The 24,809-nt window shown below is 37.7% G+C and overlaps 4 protein-coding genes across 4 annotated transcripts in view; 2 read left to right on the top strand and 2 right to left on the bottom strand.

Annotated features, from left to right (window-relative positions):
• esn (espinas) overlaps nucleotides 1-749 on the top strand; it is an 80,950-nt gene extending 80,201 nt beyond the window's left edge. The window contains exon 8 of the mRNA XM_013307076.1: nucleotides 3-749. Coding sequence (XP_013162530.1) covers nucleotides 3-350 — 348 coding nt within the window. The 3' untranslated portion in view covers nucleotides 351-749. The remainder of the gene's footprint in view (nucleotides 1-2) is intronic.
• A 16,628-nt stretch (nucleotides 750-17,377) lies between these two features.
• On the bottom strand, nucleotides 17,378-19,917 carry LOC106114015 (uncharacterized; the record flags this gene model as incomplete). The annotated part of the gene is made up of 1 exon (XM_013307075.1): nucleotides 17,378-19,917. A coding segment is annotated over one exon (735 nt), but the record flags the coding sequence as incomplete, so codon positions are not given.
• Nucleotides 19,918-20,987: 1,070 nt separating this feature from the next.
• mrn (general transcription factor IIH subunit 4 marionette) lies at nucleotides 20,988-24,171 on the top strand. The gene is made up of 11 exons (XM_013307548.1): nucleotides 20,988-21,308; nucleotides 21,402-21,506; nucleotides 21,590-21,721; nucleotides 21,974-22,159; nucleotides 22,339-22,411; nucleotides 22,579-22,686; nucleotides 22,761-22,844; nucleotides 22,919-23,172; nucleotides 23,494-23,608; nucleotides 23,682-23,822; nucleotides 23,914-24,171. Exons 1-11 carry the CDS (start codon nucleotides 21,160-21,162, stop codon nucleotides 24,055-24,057), a joined length of 1,491 nt encoding a protein of 496 aa, XP_013163002.1. The 5' UTR covers nucleotides 20,988-21,159; the 3' UTR covers nucleotides 24,058-24,171.
• Nucleotides 24,172-24,494: 323 nt separating this feature from the next.
• Cpsf73 (cleavage and polyadenylation specificity factor 73) overlaps nucleotides 24,495-24,809 on the bottom strand; it is an 8,297-nt gene continuing 7,982 nt past the window's right edge. Inside the window, exon 15 of the mRNA XM_013307074.1 lies at nucleotides 24,495-24,532. Within this exon, the coding sequence (XP_013162528.1) occupies nucleotides 24,495-24,532 (38 nt within the window). The remainder of the gene's footprint in view (nucleotides 24,533-24,809) is intronic.

Below are 24,809 nucleotides of genomic sequence, written 5' to 3'. Positions count from 1 at the left end.
AGGCGCAGGCGCTGGTGGCGCCGGGTCACGCCTCGTCCATGCCAGAGTTGACAGGGGGAGAAGGACGGCGGGCGCGCGGTGGGCGCACTGTGCGCTTCTGCGGCGACGATAACCGCGCCTTCGAGCCGGACGAGCCGGTGCGGAGGGAGCGGGCGCGCGAGGAGGATGCGAGCAGCTACTGCAGCACATGCTCATCCTCCTCATCGTCGACGGAATCGTACAGCCTGCCGACGCGGCGCGCTTACGGCGGCGTGCGCATTTCCTACGTGCCCAACGACGCGGTGGCGTGCGCGCGCCGCGAGCGCCGCCGCAAGAGCGCCGGACAAGACAAGAACTGCATCATCTCGTGATAGCGGCTCCCCTCAGCCCCGCACCCCCTAGTGACGTTAACCTCCGACCGAAAGACTGACTTTTTGATAGTTTTTTTAGCACATAACGCCATAGTAATCTAATGAATAATGTAGAGAAATCGTCTTCCTCATAAAAGATAATACTCAGTATGTTGCTCAAAGTTGAAATATTTAAATAATAACGTCTTTAAGCGGCCAGTGTTGCACATCTTCCGCACCGCCACGCCGCACCGCTGTTGTTCTTCGTGCTGCTCCGCGGCATGTGCACATATGTTTGTTTCGGTGGAACATACCAATATTACGGTCCTGTATATGTTTAAATTGCCTTGGTAGTTGTGAATGGGTGCATTGGACTTGGTTATTGAGATTGAGGTACATCAATACAGAACCAAAAAAAAACAATTTATAATATCGGAAACATGTTGAAAACTATATAATATCGCAAACTGTTGTTCTGAAGCTCCTAAATGTAAATGAACTTTATGTAAATGAAATGAAGTCTGGCAACTATAAACATTATAATGATCGTTATACAACAGCTCTAATATAAAATAGTGACGGTGATTTTTGTTACATTACAATGTTCGTAGGGAATTTTGGTTAGCGTGAAAGCAATTAAGAATGAGCATAGTCGCATGTTATTTACATTTTATTGTAAAACGTTGGAGCGAAACGCCCGAAATACAAAATGCGCGATTATAATCAACCATTAGCCCCATTCCTTGACACAAGTAGGCACGGAACAAATGCTTCCCGTACACTCACGCTATATTGTTTGTCTTCAAACTCTCCTACTATTTGTCGGCATTCGGAAAGAAGAATTCAATATTTATAGTATTTTAACGTTCAGTTCAATTTAAGATATGAAAATGTATACATTTGAACAGACAAAACATTTATAGACAAGGACAGGAATAATAGTAATTATTGAATTGTCAACTATACTTACGTAATAATTACATTTATTTTATAAATGTAATAAATATACAATAGTATAGTAAACATTAAAAAAATATGACTCATTGAAATTAAAAATTTATGAACAAAAAGAATAAAAAACATATGTATATTAAACCTTTTTAAATTATACCTTTGTGTATATATCAAATATTCCGGTTAATATGACTACGTGCGATAACAACTTGTTTTGCTGTTTGCGTTTACATTTCGCTGCATATCTTGTTTATAAAACGCAATTCTTATTTATCACATATCTCTGCCACTAAGTGTATAACTTGATTAGTTTATAAAGAAATTAAAAAAACAAGTACAAATGTATTAATTATTGTGTACAGATAATGTGTTCAGATAATGTTAATAACTATATGTTACATCTCTGAAGTTGCCTTACTCTGTACATTAAGGATCTTGTATTCTACAAGGGCCGAGCATTGCCAATTTCATAGAAAAATACCTATAATAAAACATTTATAAATTTGTATATGTTAGGGTTTCGTAAACAAAACTTGCCATTAAGCATATAAATACATAAAAAGTAGTGTTTTCCACAGCAGTAACACTTGTGCATAACATACTGTTGTTTCTCTTTTAACTAAGAGAATAAAAGAGATGACAATATTTTTTAATACAAGTTTTACCGCGGTGGAATATTCACGGTTATTCTGTCACCGAGATTGTCCGTCGGTTACTTGGTGCGCTCTACATCTGAGCAAAGTCCGTGCGCTCGATGGCGACCTTCACATCTCTGAGCTATTGCAGTTACTGCAACAAAGAAATACATTGTTTCCTATATTTTAAAAAGGAAACAAATACTTAGTGATCATGTCGTGTGTTTAAAACGAAAACTATTCTGTTGGTATTACAATGAAAATGCTTTAAAAAATGGAAATAATTTAAATTATAAGTAGTAGTATGTAAACCCTCATTTGAAGTTCGAAACCCAAGGACATTGTCCTGTTCAAAGTTTAAATAACATAAATATATATAAAGATATATGTACAGACGTCGAATGCTTGGTCTAGTTATGTGGAAACTATGTAACAAATCTATAACTTTAACTTGGAAAGTATTATTACTTCTTCACGATGAAGCTTTCTTGCCCTGGTAAGGCAGCGAGCCAGAGATTGTCCAAATACATATATTTATAATGATCGTATTCACTAAGATTTGTACAAAATGAATGTAATTGCGACAAAAGTCGTATTGTTTTGTAAGTTATTTTGTAATATCGAGAGAATAAAATGTTTTTGAATGAAAATATTTTTATTTTTATCGCTACCCTTTCTAAATATCTATCTAAGATACGAGTACTTATTTACAATCAACTAAAAAGATAAAAATGCTTTAAACAAAAACCTAAATTCTACGAGTATCATTTGTCTGAAGTTGTACTACATACAAGATGAAAGTATTAACCACCTCTCTCATCGTCGGCGTTTTGTCACATGATTATCCAGAAATAAAAGTTGGTATGGGCAGGAATGTGTTAAGTAAAGCGAGTGGTTATGTTCTATGTCGTAATGCACAAAGTACATCTGGAAGCTGTAGTTTATCAACGTGTGTGCGATATAGCCCCACGCACCGATCTCCTACTGTGTGGGAAAACATCGCGCAATACACTTTTCTATGGTAATTAATATCAATGACTGTTGGACTTTCTCTTCGACTTTGTCTTATTGTGCTAACTAACTATAAAGGGAAAATTAAGTCTGATACTGCAACAGTTGTCATCTCATTTTAAGTGACCAATGATCCATTTCCATTGTAGAAATACTTGTTTAGTTACACTTTGAAAGACCAGAGATATCATGAGATAATATTATGTTTAATCAATGGTGTTTTTGTTAATGAAATTATAATCAATAGACAAAAAATTTCGGCTTTTATTCTACTTCGGCAAATAACACAAAACAAATGATACCTTATTCAGGTTCTGTTCTGTTCTGTTTCTTGTTTATGGCTCTCCCTCATCGGATTGGGCCAATGTCACTTATTCAGGTTAGTGACATCTGTTATTAACAACGGCATTCCGAAAACATAACAAAATTATCGTGACCGAGGCTTCCAATTCAAATCTGTTCACTACATTGCTTTCATGAATAATTTATTTCATTTGCAAGGAAAATTTTGCAAACAAATGAATACATGAGCCTCATGTCTACGTCCATACATCACTTTACCCACACAATAACAGAAAAAAACAAACAGACGAGTTGAGAACCTCTTCCTTTTTAAAGCCGATTAAAAATGCCAGAAGTTAATCTGACATATAATATGATATTTAGGTGAAATTGTTTATGTAACTAATATATTTCACTTTGTGATTTTTTAATATCTAAAACATTTTCAACTTGTATCTCTACTATTAAGTATACAAACGACTTGCATATTTGTTCCCCTAATAAAAAAATTAAGGCTGCTTATAAATACCAGCAATAAAATAAGTATGTAATTATGTAACTTCAACCCTCAACACCCCTTTCAAAATACCAGATAATTAGTGGAGTGACAAATATACTAATCTCAAAATTCAATCCACATATAACCCCTTTTATGTATTTGACCTTGAAAAACGATAGGGAGATACTTTAATATGAAAATAACCAACCCTTAGGGTTGAATCGTTCACAAAAGCTGGTTCAACTTAATCACGAGTGTCACGCGAGCCCATTAAGTCATTATGGATATTAACTTTGTGATTAATTACCGAGGGTAGTCAACCCCTGCGTCAAAGGGTTGAAGTGGCACTTTGATAGAGCGTGCTAAGATAATTCAGGCGTGAAACTTAAAGAAATAAATTAAGTATAGAAAAGTAAATGACATTTATCTTTTATTGTTTATAGAAAAAAAAATATTTATCTACTAAATTAGTTATAATTATGAATTAAACTCCGTTTAGCTAAGTTTCTATTTCTATAGAAAAAAAAATCTTATTTTTCCCACCATTGTTAAGTGTAAATTGACATATGTATGTTTTTAAAATTAATTACATTCCTAACGAGATATTAAGCGGCAATATCCGAGTGGTTGTTGTGAGGGCTGCGCCCCCTCGCCCCGCGGCTCCCCGCCCGGCCCTGCGGAGCGTGAAGTGCGTACAGGTGCGGTCACGCTGCGCGCGCGCACCTGATCGCTGCAATCTCGCTTATTGATTTTCTAACCAGCGATTACCTGCCACGGACAACCTGACGCGTGGATAATTTGTACTACCCTTTGTAATTAACATTGATAGGCTTTTATATCGCCCGCTATAATGATAAACTGTGTTGACGCCAGAATAGATCATTAAAAAACATTATGTCGGTCTTTGGCTTGTTTTAGTTATTCGAGTTTCGAATTGAAAAAAAAATCAGATTACGATATCTTACTTTATTTGCAAGCATGTAATGCAAAAAAGTTTTTTTGCATCATGAGGGTACTAAGGATGGTAATCTGTTGTCGAGCGGCATCAGTTACAGGGTGGTCGGAATAGCTGTCTGAGAGTCTGCGAAATGCATTGCATAAGCCCCTCTAACCTCTATACTGCGTCTCTCTGTGATGTCATACTACGCAATATTTTGAAACACTCACTACACCTAGAAATAATTAAAGCTGTTTTATTGTTGATTATGATATGCAAATAAAAGTCTGATGAATTACGTTACTTAAAGTAGAATTCTTATATACTTGACATCTAGACATCTTGTAGTACATATGTACATATGTCAGACTTTACATAACATGTTGTAACGCGTGCTTTAATGAATCATTTGGAGAACACCCTGTAACACCGTTTATCTTGATTGCACAATATTACTAGTAACATTGTCAATATCGCATAAACTACAAAGTTCTTGGTGATCTTAGTGCACCGATAGACATACTTAGTATATAGGTATTTAAAAAAATAAATGCCACCCAAGTTTAGTTAATATAGAATTTTACGCGCTTTTAAGGCTACATATTCATCTTATTTTAAAAGTAAACCTAAGTAACTTATCAGTAATTAATTAATAGTGTTCTTGAAAGGTGGCAAACGAACAAACGGTTCACCTGATAAACATATATCATAGGATAATTTAATACTAATTGACTTTAATTAACTTATCTCATTGAATTAAAAACAAAATATATTTTTTATTACGGAAAGCAACAGATTATAAATGCTAAATGTAGTAGATAAAACAAATGATGTAATAAAGCGGACGTTGACAGCTTGTGTTATTTAATTTGTAAGCACGCGTTACCTTACACAATTATTATATTGATAAATAGAATAAGATTAAAAAAAAACCTGTGGAGTTTAGTCGAAATAGGTTTTAAAGTCTTCTTAATGTTGTTTAACTAAGCAGTGTTTGATTAATCACATCCAAATTGATAAGTAAAAATCGTGATTTAACATTTTATTAAAAGTTGCTGTCATCCGCGACTCCATCCGCGTCCAAAATTAAAAAAAACCATAATAAGTAGTCTTATGTGTTCTTCCAGATCACATAAGACTACTTATTTTTGTACTTATTTTTTCTTCCAGATTATGTTCTACATCTGTCCCAAATTTTATCGAGATCCGTTGAGCCGTTCGAGAGATACATTCAAACAAACATACATCCATGCATAAATCGTAATAATTAATTTCAGTGTTTCTATATAGTTGATAATAAATAATAGTTGTTAATATAACAGATATAAAAGCGATAAAACAGGTAAAGCTTGCTGTATTCGATATGTCACATGGCGTGAGTACAAGTAAACTATATTTATTTATTTGTAGCTAAAACAAATTGCTAAAGAATATTGTATACATATACATTCAAGTTTACCTACCTCGCCTGATTCAATACAATAAAAGGTAAAGTAATTAGGTCTATCAGAAATCAAGAAATAAATAAAAAATCTAGATATGTACACGCAATTTTGATCCATAACTGACCTAATTTTAATGATCGTATTTGCGTGTTTTGTGAAAATATTCCATCAATTCCAGTGTAAGTAGCTTTTGTTAAGTTTAGGTTAGAATTATAAGCTAAGTAGCCATAGTGAAGGTTAGTCGACTTAGTAATTTAACGGTAGTTCATAATAATTAAGGTAGAGAACCATAATTTGGCTAGGAGGGAAATTACTTACAAAAATCTATAGCGTGTTAATACTCCATATAATGATGTTACATTATATTAATTGTTATGGGACATGAAAATAATTAAATTTCGTTTTTTATTGGCACACTAAACTGAATCTAAGGATTAACAATTTTAAAACTTTATCTATAAAAGCTTTCATCAATAGAAGGATCGAAGTTCAAATTTAGATCTTGTTCGTAAACGGCCAATCTATTTTCTCCCTTTTAATGAGTTTCCTGTTTTTTAAAAATTTTGAATTTGGAATACCGTTTAGCTTTTAATGTGAGTTCCAGATTAAAAAATAAAACCTATTTCATCCATGACCAATCTACAATAGATAAGTATACCATGACAATACAAGCTTTATGTAATTGCAATAAAGTATATTTTCCTTTAGTGTCGTTTCATTTATTTCCGTGTAAACAATGACCACAATGTCTCGTATTACTCGAGCCAAGGGTCGTTCGTGTATCGATTTTAGAGCAAGCGTAGTAACGTGCAATCGAAATAACATTGATATTTCTTAACAAGGAAATGTTTAAAGTCGTATCGCTGTGATTAATTAAAAAAATAATACTACAGTCATTCACCTTTCTTTGATTTATGCAAAGGTGAATGACTGAATGAAATAATTCTTGATTCATGACGAGGATTGTCTTTCCGACATTTGAATCGAAATTCGCGGGAAATGTAAATATTTGCGAGAAATATTACAATATCATTTTATGAATCATTTCATTGACTAATATGAAATATTCCGACCGGAAATTTTATTGTAAATAATCGTCTTGTAAAATAAAATAATTCTATTATAATATATTTTAGTTTCACATTGTTTCTAATAAAGACAATACCCCTAGCATTGATAGCCATCAAGCCTAAGAGTGTAAGATTGTTAATTTATTGTGAACTGATATGAAAATTGTAACGTTTCTTATTATTGTTAGGTATGACAAGAGATATAAGTATTAAATAAAAACAGGTATGTTCACATTATCCTGGTGCGGTATTTACGCGGTCCATTGGTGAGTCACAAGGCCGCGCATTCCGATGCATTTTCACTGGCGATAAAAAATAATTAGTCATTTATAAATTCACTTCATTCATACCTGATTTAGAATTAAAAGTAAAATTATTATTGGCGTAGTAGCATTTGCTATAAGATCGGAGAGTTTTTATAGAATAGCCGTCGCCCGCGACTCCGTCCGCGCGGAATTAAAGCTTAATAAGACATAGTTAATACATAAGGATTGAATTTTCTTTCAAAATAATATAACAAAATCATCTATCAATTCCACATAGATCGTTAAGCTCGGTTAAATATAAAAACCAAATTGTAAGAAAGCGAAAATAATCTGGTTTTGCTTAATTTTCATATTTAGCAGAACTTGTCAGAACAAGTATAATTTTCAAGAATTACATGGATATCAAAATAACACTACTGTGATCCATATTTGCGACGGCCACGTGGGATTGGCTACCAGCGCAGGAGGTGTAAAGTGGCGGGTTCCTGCATCGTTGCTGATGAGGAAGTGGCAGCAATCAGGTTGTCACCGAGCCCGACAGGTACGGCTGACTCATAGCCTGTCATTGAATCACAGGACATCTTGCACATCTTGCTAAGTGATCGCGTCCGCCACGTGCCTTCATATCATCACGTTTGCACGACGAACAACAAGAATGTATTTAAATAATGGAGTTTGAAGCAATGCTATATGTATGTTTATATCATCTGCCGTTTTCTTACTCACTTCTTCTCCTTAATCACAATCTCTTTCTTTCATAAAGATTGGCAAGCAACTGGCGATAAATAAATTAAAAACAAAGGTTAAATGGGATTTATTGATAAATAAATTATGTTAAGATACGTAGATTTACAATTTTTATCAGTAGAAATAATGCGTATGTATAAAAGGGCGTAACTTGAATGCGGATATGAGGTTATCCATGAATCTGCTTTTCGCGAAACTTTGTTATTTCATTAGTATTTACGTAAGTAGAAGTACTAGGAAGTTAAGGAAACCCCGCCAGTGAATAACTGATAACGGTCACTGCGTCATTAACACGTTAACTAATACTAGTAATCGTGTCCTGCCTATTATAAGGAGAACAGGCACCGATTAGGGCTCGATTTATTTATGAATCGATGTAGGACTACTTTTTGAAGAAATCTTTAGAAAACTAAATTATTTAAAGTGAGCTACACGTGAGAGAATCTGAATTAATAACAATGTTATATATTACTTAAGACACGAGAAAATTCAGTCGCATTTCAGGAAATACTTCAATAGTATCAATATAAAAATCTACTCCACCATATGGCATCCGAAGCATATTTTACTGCATTTTCAGAAGTGCAACTATTTCTAAAAGCTTTGAGTAATTCTTCTATTTTAAGTTTCATTTATAACAAAAGCTATTATTGTCTTTAAAAAATGATCTCAAACAGATGTCTAGCAGGTTAAATAGTTTATACCAAACAGATGTTAGTCAGGTATACAATAGGAAGGTGCAATTCCTACAAGTGAAGTAAGCCGCTTCTAGATAACGTAGAGCTTTGTTTCCGATACTGATAATAGCTAATGCCGACCAGATGTTGCACGCAGTATTATTTTAACAAGTAACATTAAATTGTTAAAATATAACACCATTCTGAATTATTGCTTTAGATAAATATACCAAGAAGACTACACAATAGAATAAAGCCATACGCTTCTTATGCAGAGCTTGAAAGTGAAAACATTAATTTAATCCTCTCGTATTAATTATGTACAGGACAGTATTTATCTAAAAAAAATACATAATATTTCCGAACAAACATTGTTGATTTTAAGTTCACACAGATCCTATGCGTAATAAAAAATGCTAATTAAAGGTAACAAAAGTCCGGACACGGAAAGACACGAGACCGGACAGGTTTTATGAATGGCGGCTACAGGTTACTCAGCGGACACAACGCGGTTGTAAACTTTCCGAGAAACTTTGAATAAACGTACACAGATAATGCAAAAACTTTACGACTATTCTAAATACTATTGTCATGGCTCATCAATGAATCCTTTGCCCACCCTGGCGTGCGAAAGCAACTGTCAAAATGAGAATAACTTTTTTTTTTTGTAATTTGTCACCTGCCGCTTGGCGTAGAGCCAATCGCATGAAACTCATTGTTCTATTTTATTTTCGGCGTGTGAACTTACTTTTTAAATAGAGTTGTACACTATTATTTCGACACGTAGGAGTTGTTTGCGAAAATTGATGGCCTGTGTGCACGGACAGTTCACGCTCGATTTACGTTCATTATTTTTAAATGTAAATAAATGTTTCAGACAAGCGATTCCCAAGGATTGATTTTTACACGTTGTAACCATAGCGACAACTCTTTTATACATTACGAGCCGAATCATTGATCATAAAAAATGTAGAAAGGAAAAAAGATTTTTGGTAAAGGTCTTAATATTGTTTGATAAATTACCCATTAGATTAATATAGAGAAGTAATTTCTTTAGAAGTTTTAGGACATGGGCGTCAAATATCATCAATAACATACAGACGCTATAGCTCATGTATTTATTGATTTCATTAAATTACTCGCCTACGTTTGTCCAAACGAAACGTCAAATGAATCTTATTATAATAAATACAAAAATGGGTAAAGACAATATTGAATAGAGACTAAATTTCTTAAAATGCAGAACAAGTTCTAAGTAATGTTACGTCTCGTACATATAGACCAGAGACTAGAGACCATATTCTTAAATATGAACATAGATTAACAATGATAAGTTCACACTAATCGTCTCTCATAGTGACCAAATAACGACTCAGCGGCAGTAAAAGTCGCTTTCAGATTTGAAATATGCAAAGAACTCTTATTATTCGAACATAAGACATTTGAGATGAAGAAATAATAGCGACCCTGCGGGCAATTTAGTCCACTAGTTGTAGGTCCACTTGACCCACATAACACACACTAAATAGGTAGGACTTGTCTAGACCGTGGCGCTAGTGGGACGACCGGCCACTACGAGAACCACATTTACTATTCTCAGTGGAACTATTACTACCTACCAGCCTGGTCTACCAGCATCATTTAGGGACTTAAAAGACTGTATACAAGAATCAGACCTACATAGTAGCAGAGTCAACGAAAAATTATATTAACTAACAGCAAACTTTTAATGTCGTACCGCAATAAACGTAAACCTAGACGAAACAGGTCAACTGTGATACAAGGAAAGTATTAATTCATTTTATTTTCAATAATAAACATTTTACGGGCGACATGTAGAGCAAGTTACCGACATAACTTCTAAACGATTACATGTTTTGTACGTTAACAAATTATAGCTTGCCTACATAACTGACAACATCGTAAAACTCTGGAAAACAAATATACAGGATTTTCATGATCAATGTCGCTGGAAGTAGAATTGTCGTCTGGAGAGGAAGGGTCTTTTTAGATATTTATATACCTAAATCCAACAATTGAGGGCCAAAACTATCGAGAGGCGGACGTCCGAGTGCGAGCGGCGCCTGGTCACCGTCTCCGCGCGGATGTAGGGAACTGCCGCGCCCACGCCTTCCCGTTGTCGGTGACGTCACCGACACACTACGATACACCTTTAATATCATAATCTTGTGAAATTACGAACATGATTCGATTATTTATTGTAGAACGCGCGGTCGAAGATTAAGGGAATACCTACATGACGTTCGTCACTTGTATTGGGAATGATGTGATCTACATAAAAATGTAGAGAGATTATATGAAGGCTTTTAATTTTGTTTGTATACTACGTAGAAATAAATGCATTCAATGTAAATGTACATGATAAAATAGCCTGATCTAGGCGTAAAGATGCAGATATAGTCTAGTTGTCACGTCAAAGGATGTTATTATTGTTTCCCTAATTTTCTTGTGCCAAAAACTTGAGCACGCGTGAATCATTGTACGACGGCGTAGGTAAATCGCCGGCATCCTGCTTACAGCAATTGCTATGACTCGATGGCGCGAGCGCGAGTTGCTTCCCGCGCGATCTGACGCGCGGCGCCTGTCGTTCGCCGCTGGCCGGACAACATGGCGACACTGCGTTCGGAAATTGGATAATCAAAATGATAAATTGATCATTTAGTTATTTGATGTTGACATACTGTTTGCAAACATTTGGGCTCTTTGCTCATCCTGTTGTTACGAATATAATTTAAAGTGGTACATAGATTGAATCCGACCGAACTTAGCACAACATGAGACTGTGTTGTGCTAAGTTCTGACGATGCAACTGTGCTTCACTGCAACAGTGTAACATGTTTAAGTTATTATTAAATGAATATTTAAGTTAAAATAGCGTTACGAAACAGATTGCGGTCAATAAAGGCGAGCATCATTGTTATTGTTGCCTATTCTACTTTCATTTCCTAGTAAAGAGTCTTTAGCGGCTTTACTGAGAAGCTAAATTCTGAATTGTTTAGTTAATAATTACTATGGATAAGCTCTGACTATGAACCGCTAGGCTACACTTATAATATTTTATCTAATATTTAACTATACCTTAATTAATTAAAGTTCGTGACAAAACACGTCATATCAAACAACAATCCATATAAGTAAGGCCCATTGAGACGCTGCGTTGCCGAATTAGTGGCACTGAACCTAAAACATGGCGGTACTCGGCGGATGATGTGCGCTACGTCATCTAGTCTCAATAAAAAGTCCGGTGCGAGGCAGTGACGTTAGCGCGCCTTATACGGCCCTGCGCACCCACGCGCCTCTGGTGCCCTCCGCACCCTTTGGCCGCCAACCGCCGGCCAAGCTGCCCTTATCAGCCCTACTCCCTACGGGACTGCTGTCAAGACATTACTCTTGCAGTCAAGTAAATAGCATTTCACCTTCGAGTTAGTCGAGAGTGAGCGGAAATGATAGCTTTTAAGAAAATCATAAAATAGTTCTTAGGTCATAGATGCGATGAAAATAGCTTTATAAGTATTACAGAATGACCTAGTTGCGACACAAAGTGAAAACGGTCGTTTCTTTGTTGTGAAGTCTGGTCTTCCAACTCAATGTCTGTAATCGTGACCCGCGTAGCCCCGCAAAGCAAACGTGGTGGACGTGCGTAGCCACTGTAATACAGTTAGCCATTTATCATCTATTTTGTCGGCCATAAAACTGATAATTGAAAACAGTTATGTTGCATTCATAAGAATTATCGAAAAGTCAACAAAAAAGTATACAATGAAATACAATCGCATAGTTTGTAGCAGGAGCTAATAGAGGCTTTTCGCTGGAGGGATGAATCAGGCGGGCACAATGAGAGAGCCACGACAGCCTCGCTCCCTGTCACTTCCTAACATTGTCTAATTGGACGCATCTCGCCGACACATCAGCGAAGATTTCGCGCCGATAGCCACACTATCGCAGATTGCATTATTGAGTCAATTAAATTTACAAAGCGTTTGTATTAATGGACACATCGCTTTTTAAATTAAACTATTTTATGGGATCTAGGTTAAATTGAATTTTCAAGGAATTGATGGTTTCATTAGGCCTAGGAATCTACCTTAGAATCGATTGTAATGTACTCAAGTTCCTTTGCTTGTTAGAAGTACTCGTGTATCAAAGCCGTGATGATGACAAAGAATATAATCATTCACATTACTTGTAATGTACATAAGTGTTAAACGACAGAAACCGATTATAGTGTGGCCGCGATATAAATTGTGTGTTGTAAACGCAAGCGCCGGGTCCCTTCCGGCAGTTTCGCGGCGAAGAATGGACTTCCCACGATGCGGCATCGCCTCGCCTCGCCTGTGTCGCGCTGTGAGCCGAGAGAGACAGCCATCTTACGGGCCCGTTGTTTTCTAGTGAAATTATTTTCGACTCGTTACTGTCACGCCATTAGATATCGGCTGCGACTATAATTCACTGTGTCTAACCTTAAATGAACTTGGAAATTGACAGCTCTTCGATGCCGTGTAATTTCTATTGTAAAAAAAATTACAACTAATTTGATATGACCGTTAAAATAACACTAAAGAGATTATTTGAATATTGGTTTTGAATTAATTAAATCTTGTGACACAAAATGTCGCGGCACATCTATATTTTCGAATTACAAAAAAGTCCTTTTTGAAAATTCTGGTACACTTGTATATTTATTTTGAAAATTCATCAACCGGAAATAATCTTTCTGTCGAATGGAAAGATTATTTCCGATGTCTAACACTAGAAGAATAATTACAAAACGCCCACATTAACATTATATTGGTTCTCCAAATATAATTGTGATTAAATTTATCGTCGACTCGATTTGTCTTATAGACTTGTTCAATGAAAAATTATTTGATAGTAATTTTTCAATCCCACACCGCGACGGGCTGATAACATGCGAAACTCACAAGTAATTCAATCTGCTTTGTTATATAGATGTAAGCTTTGATCATCTACGATCTATGTTTAAAATTAACCTGAAACAGCTACAGCTTATTTTAAACTGATTACATTTTAAAAACATATCGTTAACAGTCGCAAATCCTTGAAAAATCTAAACAACGTGCATAAACAAGATGGCGGCATGTTTATTTTTTAAAGGCATCGGTAACATGGTATTCAGCCAATCAGAGTTTCAAATAACTAGTACATTATATCGAGTGATGGGCACTTGATCAAACAATGGCGTGATAAAAGGCAGGTGACACGTGCGTTCTCCAGTAGTTTTTTAGCCCACCCCGGAGTGTAACAGGTTTAAGAGCTTGAGCGTTCAAGTGGATTGTAGAATATTTTGCAACCTATCCAGATGTGACACATCGAAAAAATATGTCCATCCAATATGCGTCCTCTTAGAGACACGATGTTTTTTATACTTAATTTGCTTAATTCTTTCTAGAAAATGTAAAAATACTATCGCACATAGAAATTTACACTTAATATGTCCATTTAGTTGCAATTTTAATGAAATACGATTACTCATTTTATGTTGTTGATAGTGAAAATGTCTCAGCTAATGCGTGCAGGTGTTTTTGCAATAAAACTTCTAGTCTAGAATCGTCACAGATATAAATATAGTTCTATAACGTGACATCATCTACATTTAAATATAAATTGTAAGCTAGTTTTTTAAATTGATATATACGGTATACGGAATCCTGAACTTTATGAGTGAACATTTTTATTTGTTCGACGTAATATCATAAATTCATTACTGATTAGTTTTAAAGGTAAGGTTTTTAGTTGACATTGTTCACTTTCATATGTTAGAAATGCGAAAAAGCGCTTGAGATGTGCCACGATGCGCTACATGGAAACTTGTAATGTCTACCTACTCGGTCACGCCGTCATTGCTTTTGTTTTGAGTACGTATTTTTGGAGTTAAAATATTTCACTTATGCGTCCGACGCCGACACTAAATCGAACACAGTTGATGTCAGCCTCGAATATTTAAGGACATTCGAAACATTATCGATAAAAGAAATTATTTAAGACGATAAGATATTATTACTTCAAGTATGAAAAGACTTAAATTAATGATTTAATAATGTAATGTGATAAAGGACTATTTAATTTTTATACGTTTGTTAGTCAAAAGTTTAATGACCAAAATAATTAAGTACGTTAATCTTTGAGAGGAGCGTGTCGTTTTTGCGGCGCACGTGCCGCCATCTGGCGCAAGGAGGCGGCCGGGCGGAAGGCGGGCTTCGAGCCGCGCGCCGCGACCAGAGGGTCAGGCTCAGCTCAGATGAGCTTGATCAGGTGCACTTGACCGATTCACCATATGCACTTCACCCTGACACACAGACTAATCGATAAAGTTTGCATACAACTTTGATCGTAATTAATCGTTTTAGGTTAAACAATGAATAAAACAAAGTTTATTAAAGCTTAAATAGTATCGTTTTATATAAGAATTCAGTATTACTCATATTTTAAAATGCTTAAATATGAACATTATTAATCGCAAAACGTTAAATATACCTAAAGAGAGCGAGATCAGTGATCAGAGTATTTTTATAATGCGAAGAAACTGACAATCAGAGTCTGATTCAAGGCAACTGAGACTCTCCTTTGAATTACAAAGCTTGCATTACGCAATACAACATTATTGAAGTGACTAAGATCATTTTATAAAACATCTTGCTTAGATATTATAATATATAGATAGGCTTTAAACTTTATACTTAAAGTAAGAAAACCTTAGCCGTTAGGGCTAAGATTAATTCGACGCTACAATAGGAAATAGGTGAAGCAGATTTTGTGAAATAAGCGGTCATTCACAATTGCTGCTATTGCTAACAAGATTTAAGAAAACTAACGTCTAAAAATTCTGTCATAATGTCTTTGACGAGTAGCAGGGAGATTTTCGCGCGGCAACATAATGACAAAGTGGGCCGGGCACGTAGGCATGTTAATTGGACGCAATGACCACTGCCCGATGACCATAAAGGATCCAGCGTGGGCCGAGCGACGCTCCGTCTAACCTACAACCAGGACTCAGACCCGCGAAGTTGCATTAAGGACCGCATTTACGCCGGTCTTGCCACAGAGCCGGGGAGGCGCGGAAGGTCTTAGTAAGCTGGCCTTAGGGGCCTCGGATGCCGCTGGATGTCTCCAAGTGTCTCGTTTCGCTTCGGCTTGATGTGTTCATTCACAGCAGTTTTGATTGTGAACGTCAGCTCACAATGATCATTCCGACCCCAAATTTTCGCAAGCAACAAACTATAAACCCGCAAAGAATTCAGAACCAGTGTCAGCTTCCGCGATGAATATTATACATGCTTTTATAAAAATCATTGATATCTAGATGTAGAATATAATTTATCGGTGGTTCATTCATGTTTTGTATGTTATTTAAATTTTCTAACTAAAATATAATTACATAATATTAAATTGATATTGCTACTGTTTTAAATAATGCACGTAAATACTAACGATTAAATAGTAAATAATGTATATGTATATTTTAATAATGACATTGCAGCCTTCATAACATTTGATTTCTAAAATAATCATGTTAAAACTTATTTTAATCGGAAAGTAAAAACATTCACAAGGTAATGCATACTAGTAGGCATTGTTATGAACGAACACATCCCTCGTTAATGGTGAAGCCGACATCCTGCCTTATTTCTGTTAAATGGGTGAGTTTGATGAGTATTGAACTTCGAAAAGGGCTCGTAATCTAGTTCGGCGCGGTGTCTATTTCTGTCGGCGTGCATCCATCGGGAGCCGGCAGCAGTGTGATGCGCGGCTATTCCGGGCGAGGCAGGTTTTCGGGGAATGTCAACAAACCGACGGCCACTCATTCAATGAACTCTATGCGACGTCGGTGGCTCGGCGCGCCGGCTCGGTGGCTCGGCGACGGACCGGTCGGCCGATGGCGTCGGGTACCTATTCATAAAAATATGTGCTCCCGGAGGCTCAATGGACAGTTGCCCTTGTCTCGCGCGAGCTTTCTTTCTACCTCTTTTATAATTTGTATTGTAGATCGCATCGCGTATTATATCCTAATCCTTTTTGAAATGATAATGGAGCAAGATCAAATTTATTTTTAGTTATAATGTTTCAGTTGTTAAAAATTAAGTTAATAATTGTGAGGAAATTTAAATGGCAAGTGTGTAGTATTATGAGCTAGTGGATAGATGATGAGAGTGCGTGGGCCAGGTCGGCTCTGTGGCGTGTTGTGTGCTCAGCAACGGTTCATTATAATATTTACACAATATTGTTATATGGTGCAATGTTGCCACATTCAGTCCACACTTACCAATATTTACGAATATTTTCGACTCGTATCATAAAATTAGGTCAAGATTATATCAATTAGCGTATTGTTACTATATGTAGTATTCTGGTTTGTTAACAACTGTGTTCTTGAATGTTTCACTTTGAGGAACTTTATCAACAATTGATAAAGTTGTGTGTGTTGTGTTGTGTTTGTGTATGCTAAAATAACATATATGGAAACTTGTTGAATGAAAAACATTAAGTAAGGATTTAGTTTCATATAATTTTCTTTTAACAAATGATCAATAGAAAACTGTATAATTAACAATGTAGCGTCTTAACAGATACTTCAAAATTATTAGTGTTGTAGGTAATATTTTACATATACTTTGGAATGTTCATACAAACTGTCTCATATGAATCGACTCTACATAGACAACACGGGCCACACACGGCCCTCACATGGCTATCGGAGCCTGGGCTGCGAGCTGGCCCACTGCGGGACGAATGCACAGGTTTTGATGATGCAAATTAACATAGAACCTCCCCAAAAGGCCAGCTCACAAAGCAGACGAACATCACACATTGACTTTACTATTTTTTTGTCTCCCGTTGCAGTGCAAGCCATAAAGAAACAAATTGATTTACAAAACTCTTATTGATATTATATGTTTACAAAAACAAAATGGACAAAGCATAAGGCTAAAGCAATGTTTTATAGATCAAGTGAAAGCAATAGGAGCTAGTTTAAATCATCTTTTAGTAGAAATTTTTAGCAGACAAATCAGTACACAATGGCTCACACTGCTCGGGGAATAATTTTGTACACCATCCAATGTTTTACGATTTTTACAAGACGAGATTCAAAATGAGATAACAACAAGGGAATATAATATGCGAGGCGGTGCTTAGCAAGTTTTAAAATGCAACCGTTACTTGTTATTAGGCAACTTGGATGCTATTGATACTCAAGTTTTTTTTTTTAACTAAATAAAGCAGTCAATAAATAAACGTTTTATAAATATGTAATAAATACCTACACTGGCTATATGTACAAGAAGCCTTCCTCGTTGCGGCCACATTCAGCCTTCAAACAAATATAATACAGCCTTATCCCACTGGGATATCTGGTATAAATTAAAAGTAAAGCTGCCGGCTTAACATCCGTATTACAAAATAATACTGACACCAGTAAATACTCTATCGCGAGATGGAATGTGCGAGCGCGCCGCGGCGACGCCATAGGAACTCTGCTACTCGCTGCCTCACAAACTTCCAAATTCATCACAATTATATTCAACATAGAACAAAAAGTACTAATAAATACAGTAAACATTGATTTACAAGTATCTATGCTGCAGCACAGGCACTAGCGTGTCTAGGCCTGGTGCACACATCCCCACCGTGCAAACCCTCACATGCCATTACTCTCCAAGTTCACCATCCACAGCCACCTATCCTTACATTACATATTACATTTTGCACATCAAAAGATTTTTACAATTCTGTAGAGAGTAATGACAATGTAAGACTTTGCTTTAACTTTCACTAAACATTTGCTACATTATAAAACAGTAACATGCAGCATCTGCAATGGAACCCCCGCACCCACGGAACAACTCTCCCGGAGAGAACAACAAACATTGTCTTATTTCTAACACTTATACACAGGTGTTGTTACAAATCAATGTACATTATTCCCTCCGAGAGGCTTCACCTCCCATATTGCACAATAAGGGAGCAACGACAACACAACAAAACATTTCTACTTGAAGCGAGTAGCATTAGGTACATTTTCACAGATGGACACATCCAATACACTGAACATAAACAAGGTACAGCGTACATTCACATGGGGAGAGACTGAAATTTACATCCACACAACGCAACCCGACGGCTCGGATCTCTATATACACAAGAAATTCCTTCCAAATAAATTATAAGCTTCGTAAAATAATTATCACATAAATTTTTCTTATCTCCGTTCTCTCCACATAACTTAACACATACACTATCTATATGTACACGAGTGTCCGAGGCGGAGGCGGAGGCGAGGCGCAGGCCGGCACTAGCGCGCCGCGCAAAGCTGCACGCGGCCTCGCGGTGCCGCCACCGCCACCAGCTGCACAGGCGGCGGCCCGTGCTCCTCGCCAAAGGGCGGCGCCTTCGCGCGCCGGTGCAGCCGTACCCACGCGCCGAAGCAGACTAGAATCGCGAGGAACACGGCCACGGTCACCCCGCCGGCGATCGACGCCGTCTCCATCAGCATCTGCCGACTCGTCAGCACATACGAGTCGTCCAAATCCTTGAACTCGCATCGCTGGCCCACGAAGCCGCTCCGGCACTCACAGTTGTAGATGGGGCTGTCGGAGATGACGACGGTGAAGCATGAGCCTCCATTCAGGCAATAGTACTCCGAGTAGTCGGGCTCGCATTTGAAGATGGGGAATGTCACGTTGACGCGCGGCTGGGGCTGCGGCTGCGGCGGCGGGCGCTGCGGGCGCGCGGGCCGCGCCGGCCGCTTGGAGATGGACGAGGAGCACGCGCCCGCCAGCGCCCACGCCGCCGACACCACGGCCCACCACACTACCAACGACTGCATATTGCGCACCCGCGCTGTCTCTCTGCCTGTCCCTGTCCCGACGCCCGGCGCTCGCGGTACGTGCACGATTTTGACATTGGACGGTGACTTATAAGAAATCCGAGAGGCGATGACATGACCGCTTTCGAATTTCGAATTCGAACCCTTCGCTCGTATCCGCGTCGGCGGTCCGCCCAGACATGTTTCCTGTGTCAACTTTTTTTACGTCGACGATCACTCGTTCATGACGGAGGCGCGGTTTCTATGAGCGCCAGAGATATTGCATCGATTCCTCCACAGACATGTCGAAAGTGAACACTCGATGAAGACCGGACACTTAGTTTGGATGTTTGTGATTATTCACGGAGCACATATACACAATGTCCCGTTCGAAACGATAACACAAAATGGTGCTGAGCGGATCGGACTCGCACTGCCTTCACCGTTGTCTATGCGCGACTGACGGAAAACGTAAAGCGTCGCGTCTGCTGCATCTGCCATCTGCCGACGAGAATGAATGCGGTGAACTCGCTATCGTACACTGGTGTGCGAGACCCGTTTCCACATAATAGAATACCAATACATGCGTAATTTACGCTAGTGTGAGTAAACTTTTTTTTTACTGTATGGGACAAAGAGACGACAAAAAAGCCTTAGGATTTGGAATGGAATTAAGTCGAACACTATTTCTATGCAATTTTCAACATAATTGTAAGTTTGAACAAAATGTTAGGTATATAAAGTATACTTCATAAACTTCTTCTACTACTTTTGTTCACTTTTGAGAAAAAAACCTCTTCTAATTTTGCAGATTCATGTTACAATGTTTCTATAAATCATTATAAAAAACAGTGAAAAATTACTTTTTTTCTACATACCATTCCTTACAAAATTTCTTATTTTTGTCAGTTAACAAGCATGAAGAAATGTAGAAAACATCATCGTTATCCACAGGAAGATGTAGACTTTCCACGCTTTTCTCAATGCTTTCGAAATACTATATGTTTAAAAGTACCTATATGTATATTTTTTGCAAATCTTACTTACTTTTAAAAACATTAAATAGCATTGCGTATAAATACGGGTACCTAATCGATGTAGTGTTGTTAATAACATTAAATGATTGAACAGTTAAGGTGGTTCTTAAATAGTTTCTTTTAAATAACTTTTGTATGTTAAGGATGGTGAGGAATAGAAAGGTTTTATTATAACCTGTGTTGTTATTGTAGAATCTGTGTTGTTAACATTGACAATTTTAATTCAAATCTTCGAATTGTCAATGTCAAATAAGAACCAACAAATCAAACACAATAAAATCCCACTAAACTGCAATAAGTAAATAAATACTATTTGTAACCAAAGAAATCAACTTTGTTGTTAATAATGATCTTTAACGTTCTATAAATTCTGTATGTTATGTGTTAATTATCAATTTGTTTCGTTTGTTAAGAGTGTCTCAAAATAATGTCCGAATCTTCCAAATCGAAGTCCTTAAATTTGAATCCATCACCGACGTTACAATGTAAAAATCTTCATGAATATCTGCAGAGTAGAACTCCACAGTTTTTAGAAACCTTATATAATTATCCTACGATTTGTTTAGCTGTGTACCGGTTTGTACACTTTTTAATTAATTTTACACTTTTAATAAAGAATATGACTCTTTTTTTATAACTAAAGTAAAATTTATGATCACCTTTTTATAGAGAACTACCAGAATTGGCTCGGCATTTTGTGATCCGGTTACTATTTGTGGAACAGCCAGTTCCGCAAGCTGTGGTTGCATCATGGGTTTCGCAGACACATGCTAAGTAAGTTTAGAATCAAAAACATATGAATTAATGTCCAATATGAGTAGAACCTGAGCTGTAAATCCTCTGTTGTTTTATTTCAGAGAGCAAAGTAAAGCATGTGAGGCATTGTCGGAACTATCAGTATGGCAGGAGGCACCAATACCCGGAGGTCTGCCCGGGTGGATACTGGCTCAGTCCTTCAAAAAGAACCTCAAAGTTGCTTTGTTAGGAGGGTAAGAAATAGTATTATTTCTGACATTCTGACTCTTTAAAATATGTAAAAGTATTTAAAGTAAGCCTTTGTGATTATTTATATTTTTTATATTAAGAAATAATATGAAAATTGTTTCTACTGCATCTCTAATTGTTATATGTAAATAAAGTTTTGTATAGAATAGATTTTTAAAGAAAGACAACAATATATTTCATATAAATGTTTCAACAGTATAAACCCACACAACTCAACTAACACAAAATTGTTATAGTGGTCGTCCATGGAGCATGTCATCATCGCTGGAGCCAGACAGCAAGGCACGAGATGTGGCATTCCTGGACTCGTATGCGCTCGAGCGCTGGGAGTGTGTGCTGCACTACATGGTGGGCAGCACACAGACTGAAGGCATCAGTGCTGATGCTGTGAGGATACTGCTGCATGCTGGTTTGATGACCAGGTATATTATATCAGTTACCACTTGATACGAGAAAATGTATTAAACTTCTACTGTAAAACTTCAGGAGTCTAAAGTTATTGCTTTATTGCTTTTAAATTATCACAAATTAATGTTAAATTGAACATGAATGAAATAATTAAAAGATTTTCAACAATAATGATATTAAATTGTAATAACAGAGATGCAGAAGACGGGTCTGCAGTTATAACAAGAGCGGGCTTCCAGTTCCTGTTGCTGAGCACGGCTAAACAGGTGATGTTACTTATTTTAACTTTGGTAGATATCAATGTAACGCATTATTTATAAAGTGTACCTCGTATGTATACACTTAGTTAAATATGTGCTCATATGATTATTTCCATTGTTTTTATATTTAATTGAATTAAAGTGAATTGTAAGTGTTACTGGAACCATTTCAGGTGTGGCTGTTCCTGCAGCACTACCTTCATACAGCAGAGAAGAGGAGCCTCAGTGCTGCGGAGTGCCTCGCCTTCCTCTACCAGCTCAGCTTCAGTACACTCGGCAAGGTGACACACAGACACTGACAAACTTCTCTACTGTTTTGAATATGTAATAATTGTTTTATATTTACGTTTGTCAGGACTACAGCACGGAGGGCATGAGCAACAACATGCTGGTGTTCCTGCAGCACCTGCGCGAGTTCGGTCTCGTCTACCAGAGGAAGGTCTCACCTCCGTACATACTTACTGGAACTTACTTTTGTAAATCATTTTGTTACATTTAATGTTGTAACTTCAGAGGAAAGCGGGACGGTTCTACCCGACGCGGCTCGCCCTGAACATCACCTGCGTGCGCGAGGGGTCCGCCCCGCCCCCCGCACCCGTCGCGACCCCCGCACCCGGCGCGTCCGCCGCACCCCCCGCACCCGGCGCACCCGGCGCACCCGGCGGGCGCGGGTACATCGTGGTCGAGACCAACTACCGCGTGTACGCATACACCCAGACCAGCCTGCAGGTGGCGCTGCTCGGACTCTTCACTGAGCTGCTCTACAGGTCTCACTGACACACATTATTATACTTTTTATTTTCAAAAAGTCATAAAAACTCGCTATTTACTTATATAGATTTAAGCGTCAATAGTCTAATGGTTAAGGGTACGGATTTCCAATCACGAGGTCGGGGGCTCAAATCCCGCCATTCGACTATTGTCGTAAACCATATCTTACATAAGCCTAGAGCTTTTTTGGAATGGTAAAAGAAATATTAATAAATTTACAAAAAAAATTGCTAATATTTTATTAAAAAAAAAAAGATAAATGAGATGGAACATGTACTCATAGAATATAAGGCTTGAAATAGTATTATATGTACCAGGTTCCCGAACCTGGTGGTGGGCGTGGTGACGCGCGAGTCCGTGCGGCAAGCGTTGCGCGGCGGCATCACCGCCGACCAGATCATACACTACCTCGAGCAGCACGCGCACCCCCAGGTACCCCCCGCACTCACCCGACCGACCCCCTGACCCCAACTCAGCACCACTACACGTTCTACGTGGTCCGCAGATGTTGAAGTCGGAGACGGGCGGTATCCGCAGCACGTCGCTGCTGCCGCCCACAGTGGTGGACCAGATCCGGCTGTGGCAGGCGGAGCGGAACCGCTTCTCCTACACAGAGGGCGTCGTGTACAATCAGTTCCTCTCGCAGGTACGCACATACAACAGGGAGTTCTCAGTTGCCCCCCTGCGTCCAGCCACTGCTACAAAGATATAATGTGTGTGTGTGTGTATGTGTGCAGGCTGACTTCGCGCTGGTGCGTGAGTACGCGCGTGCGCAGGGCGTGCTGACGTGGCAGAGCGAGCGCACGCGCACGGTGATCGTGACGCGCGCAGGACACGAGTGCGTGCGCAAGTACTGGAAGAAGCACTCCAAGCCTTCCTAGCACCTTCGCGTCTTCACACTCATTATTTTTATTATATTTCTAATAAGAAAGCATTGTAAGTGTAAAGTGCTCCTGTAACTGTAAATAAAGTGTGTATAACGTTGAAGTTATAAAGTAATCGTTTTATTTATTGATGTTTATGCGAAATCAAAAAAACTTAATAAGTATCCTATGTATGCATCTTTGTCAAATTTCATTGAGATCCATGTAGCCATTCTGGAAATACGTTCTTACAAACATCCATACATCCATATTCGCATTTAGAATAGTAAGACTATTGGTGAGCAGTATGTATATTGCGACCTTATTTTGTGAAATTTAAATTGATTTTATTAACTGAATTATAGGAAGAGGGAATAAAATAAAACTCGGTCGATTTAAAAAAAATACTTTATTACAATACACTTATAGATTAAACTTATCACATTATAAAATATTTACACATAACAAGTCGTTTTGGTGTCTTTTAATTTTCCTATACCCACACACACAAACACAAATGTCATTTGCGTAATAGATTAAAAAACTGGTTTTCCAAATTTATTTCGTTTATTGATGTTTTTAATTAGCTGTGTTAATAAGGGCTCTGCTACAAAAAGAACCATATTTTGCCCTTCAATGATTCTTTTATGTACTATACTGCAGAAAATAACGTCATTTTATGTATGTTGTGGGCGGGGCAGGTGTAAGGGTGGGCGGTGCTATATGTCAGCGGGTGGGGGTGGGGGTGCGGGTGCGCGGGGCGGGGCGAG

This window comes from Papilio xuthus, unplaced genomic scaffold (genome assembly GCF_000836235.2).
Source record: "Papilio xuthus unplaced genomic scaffold, Pxut_1.1 DF828142.1, whole genome shotgun sequence".
NCBI lineage: Eukaryota > Metazoa > Arthropoda > Insecta > Lepidoptera > Papilionidae > Papilio > Papilio xuthus.
The sequence above is the reverse complement of the archived record's forward strand: the minus strand, read 5'-3'. Positions and strand labels throughout refer to the sequence as shown.

Coding starts and splice junctions, on each gene's coding strand:
- mrn (XM_013307548.1), top strand. CDS start 21,160: ATGTCCGAATCTTCCAAATCGAAGTCCTTAAATTTGAATCCATCACCG. Junction 22,845..22,918: donor GTCTCGTCTACCAGAGGAAG/GTCTCACCTCCG, acceptor TTGTAACTTCAG/AGGAAAGCGGGACGGTTCTA. Junction 23,823..23,913: donor ACAATCAGTTCCTCTCGCAG/GTACGCACATAC, acceptor GTATGTGTGCAG/GCTGACTTCGCGCTGGTGCG.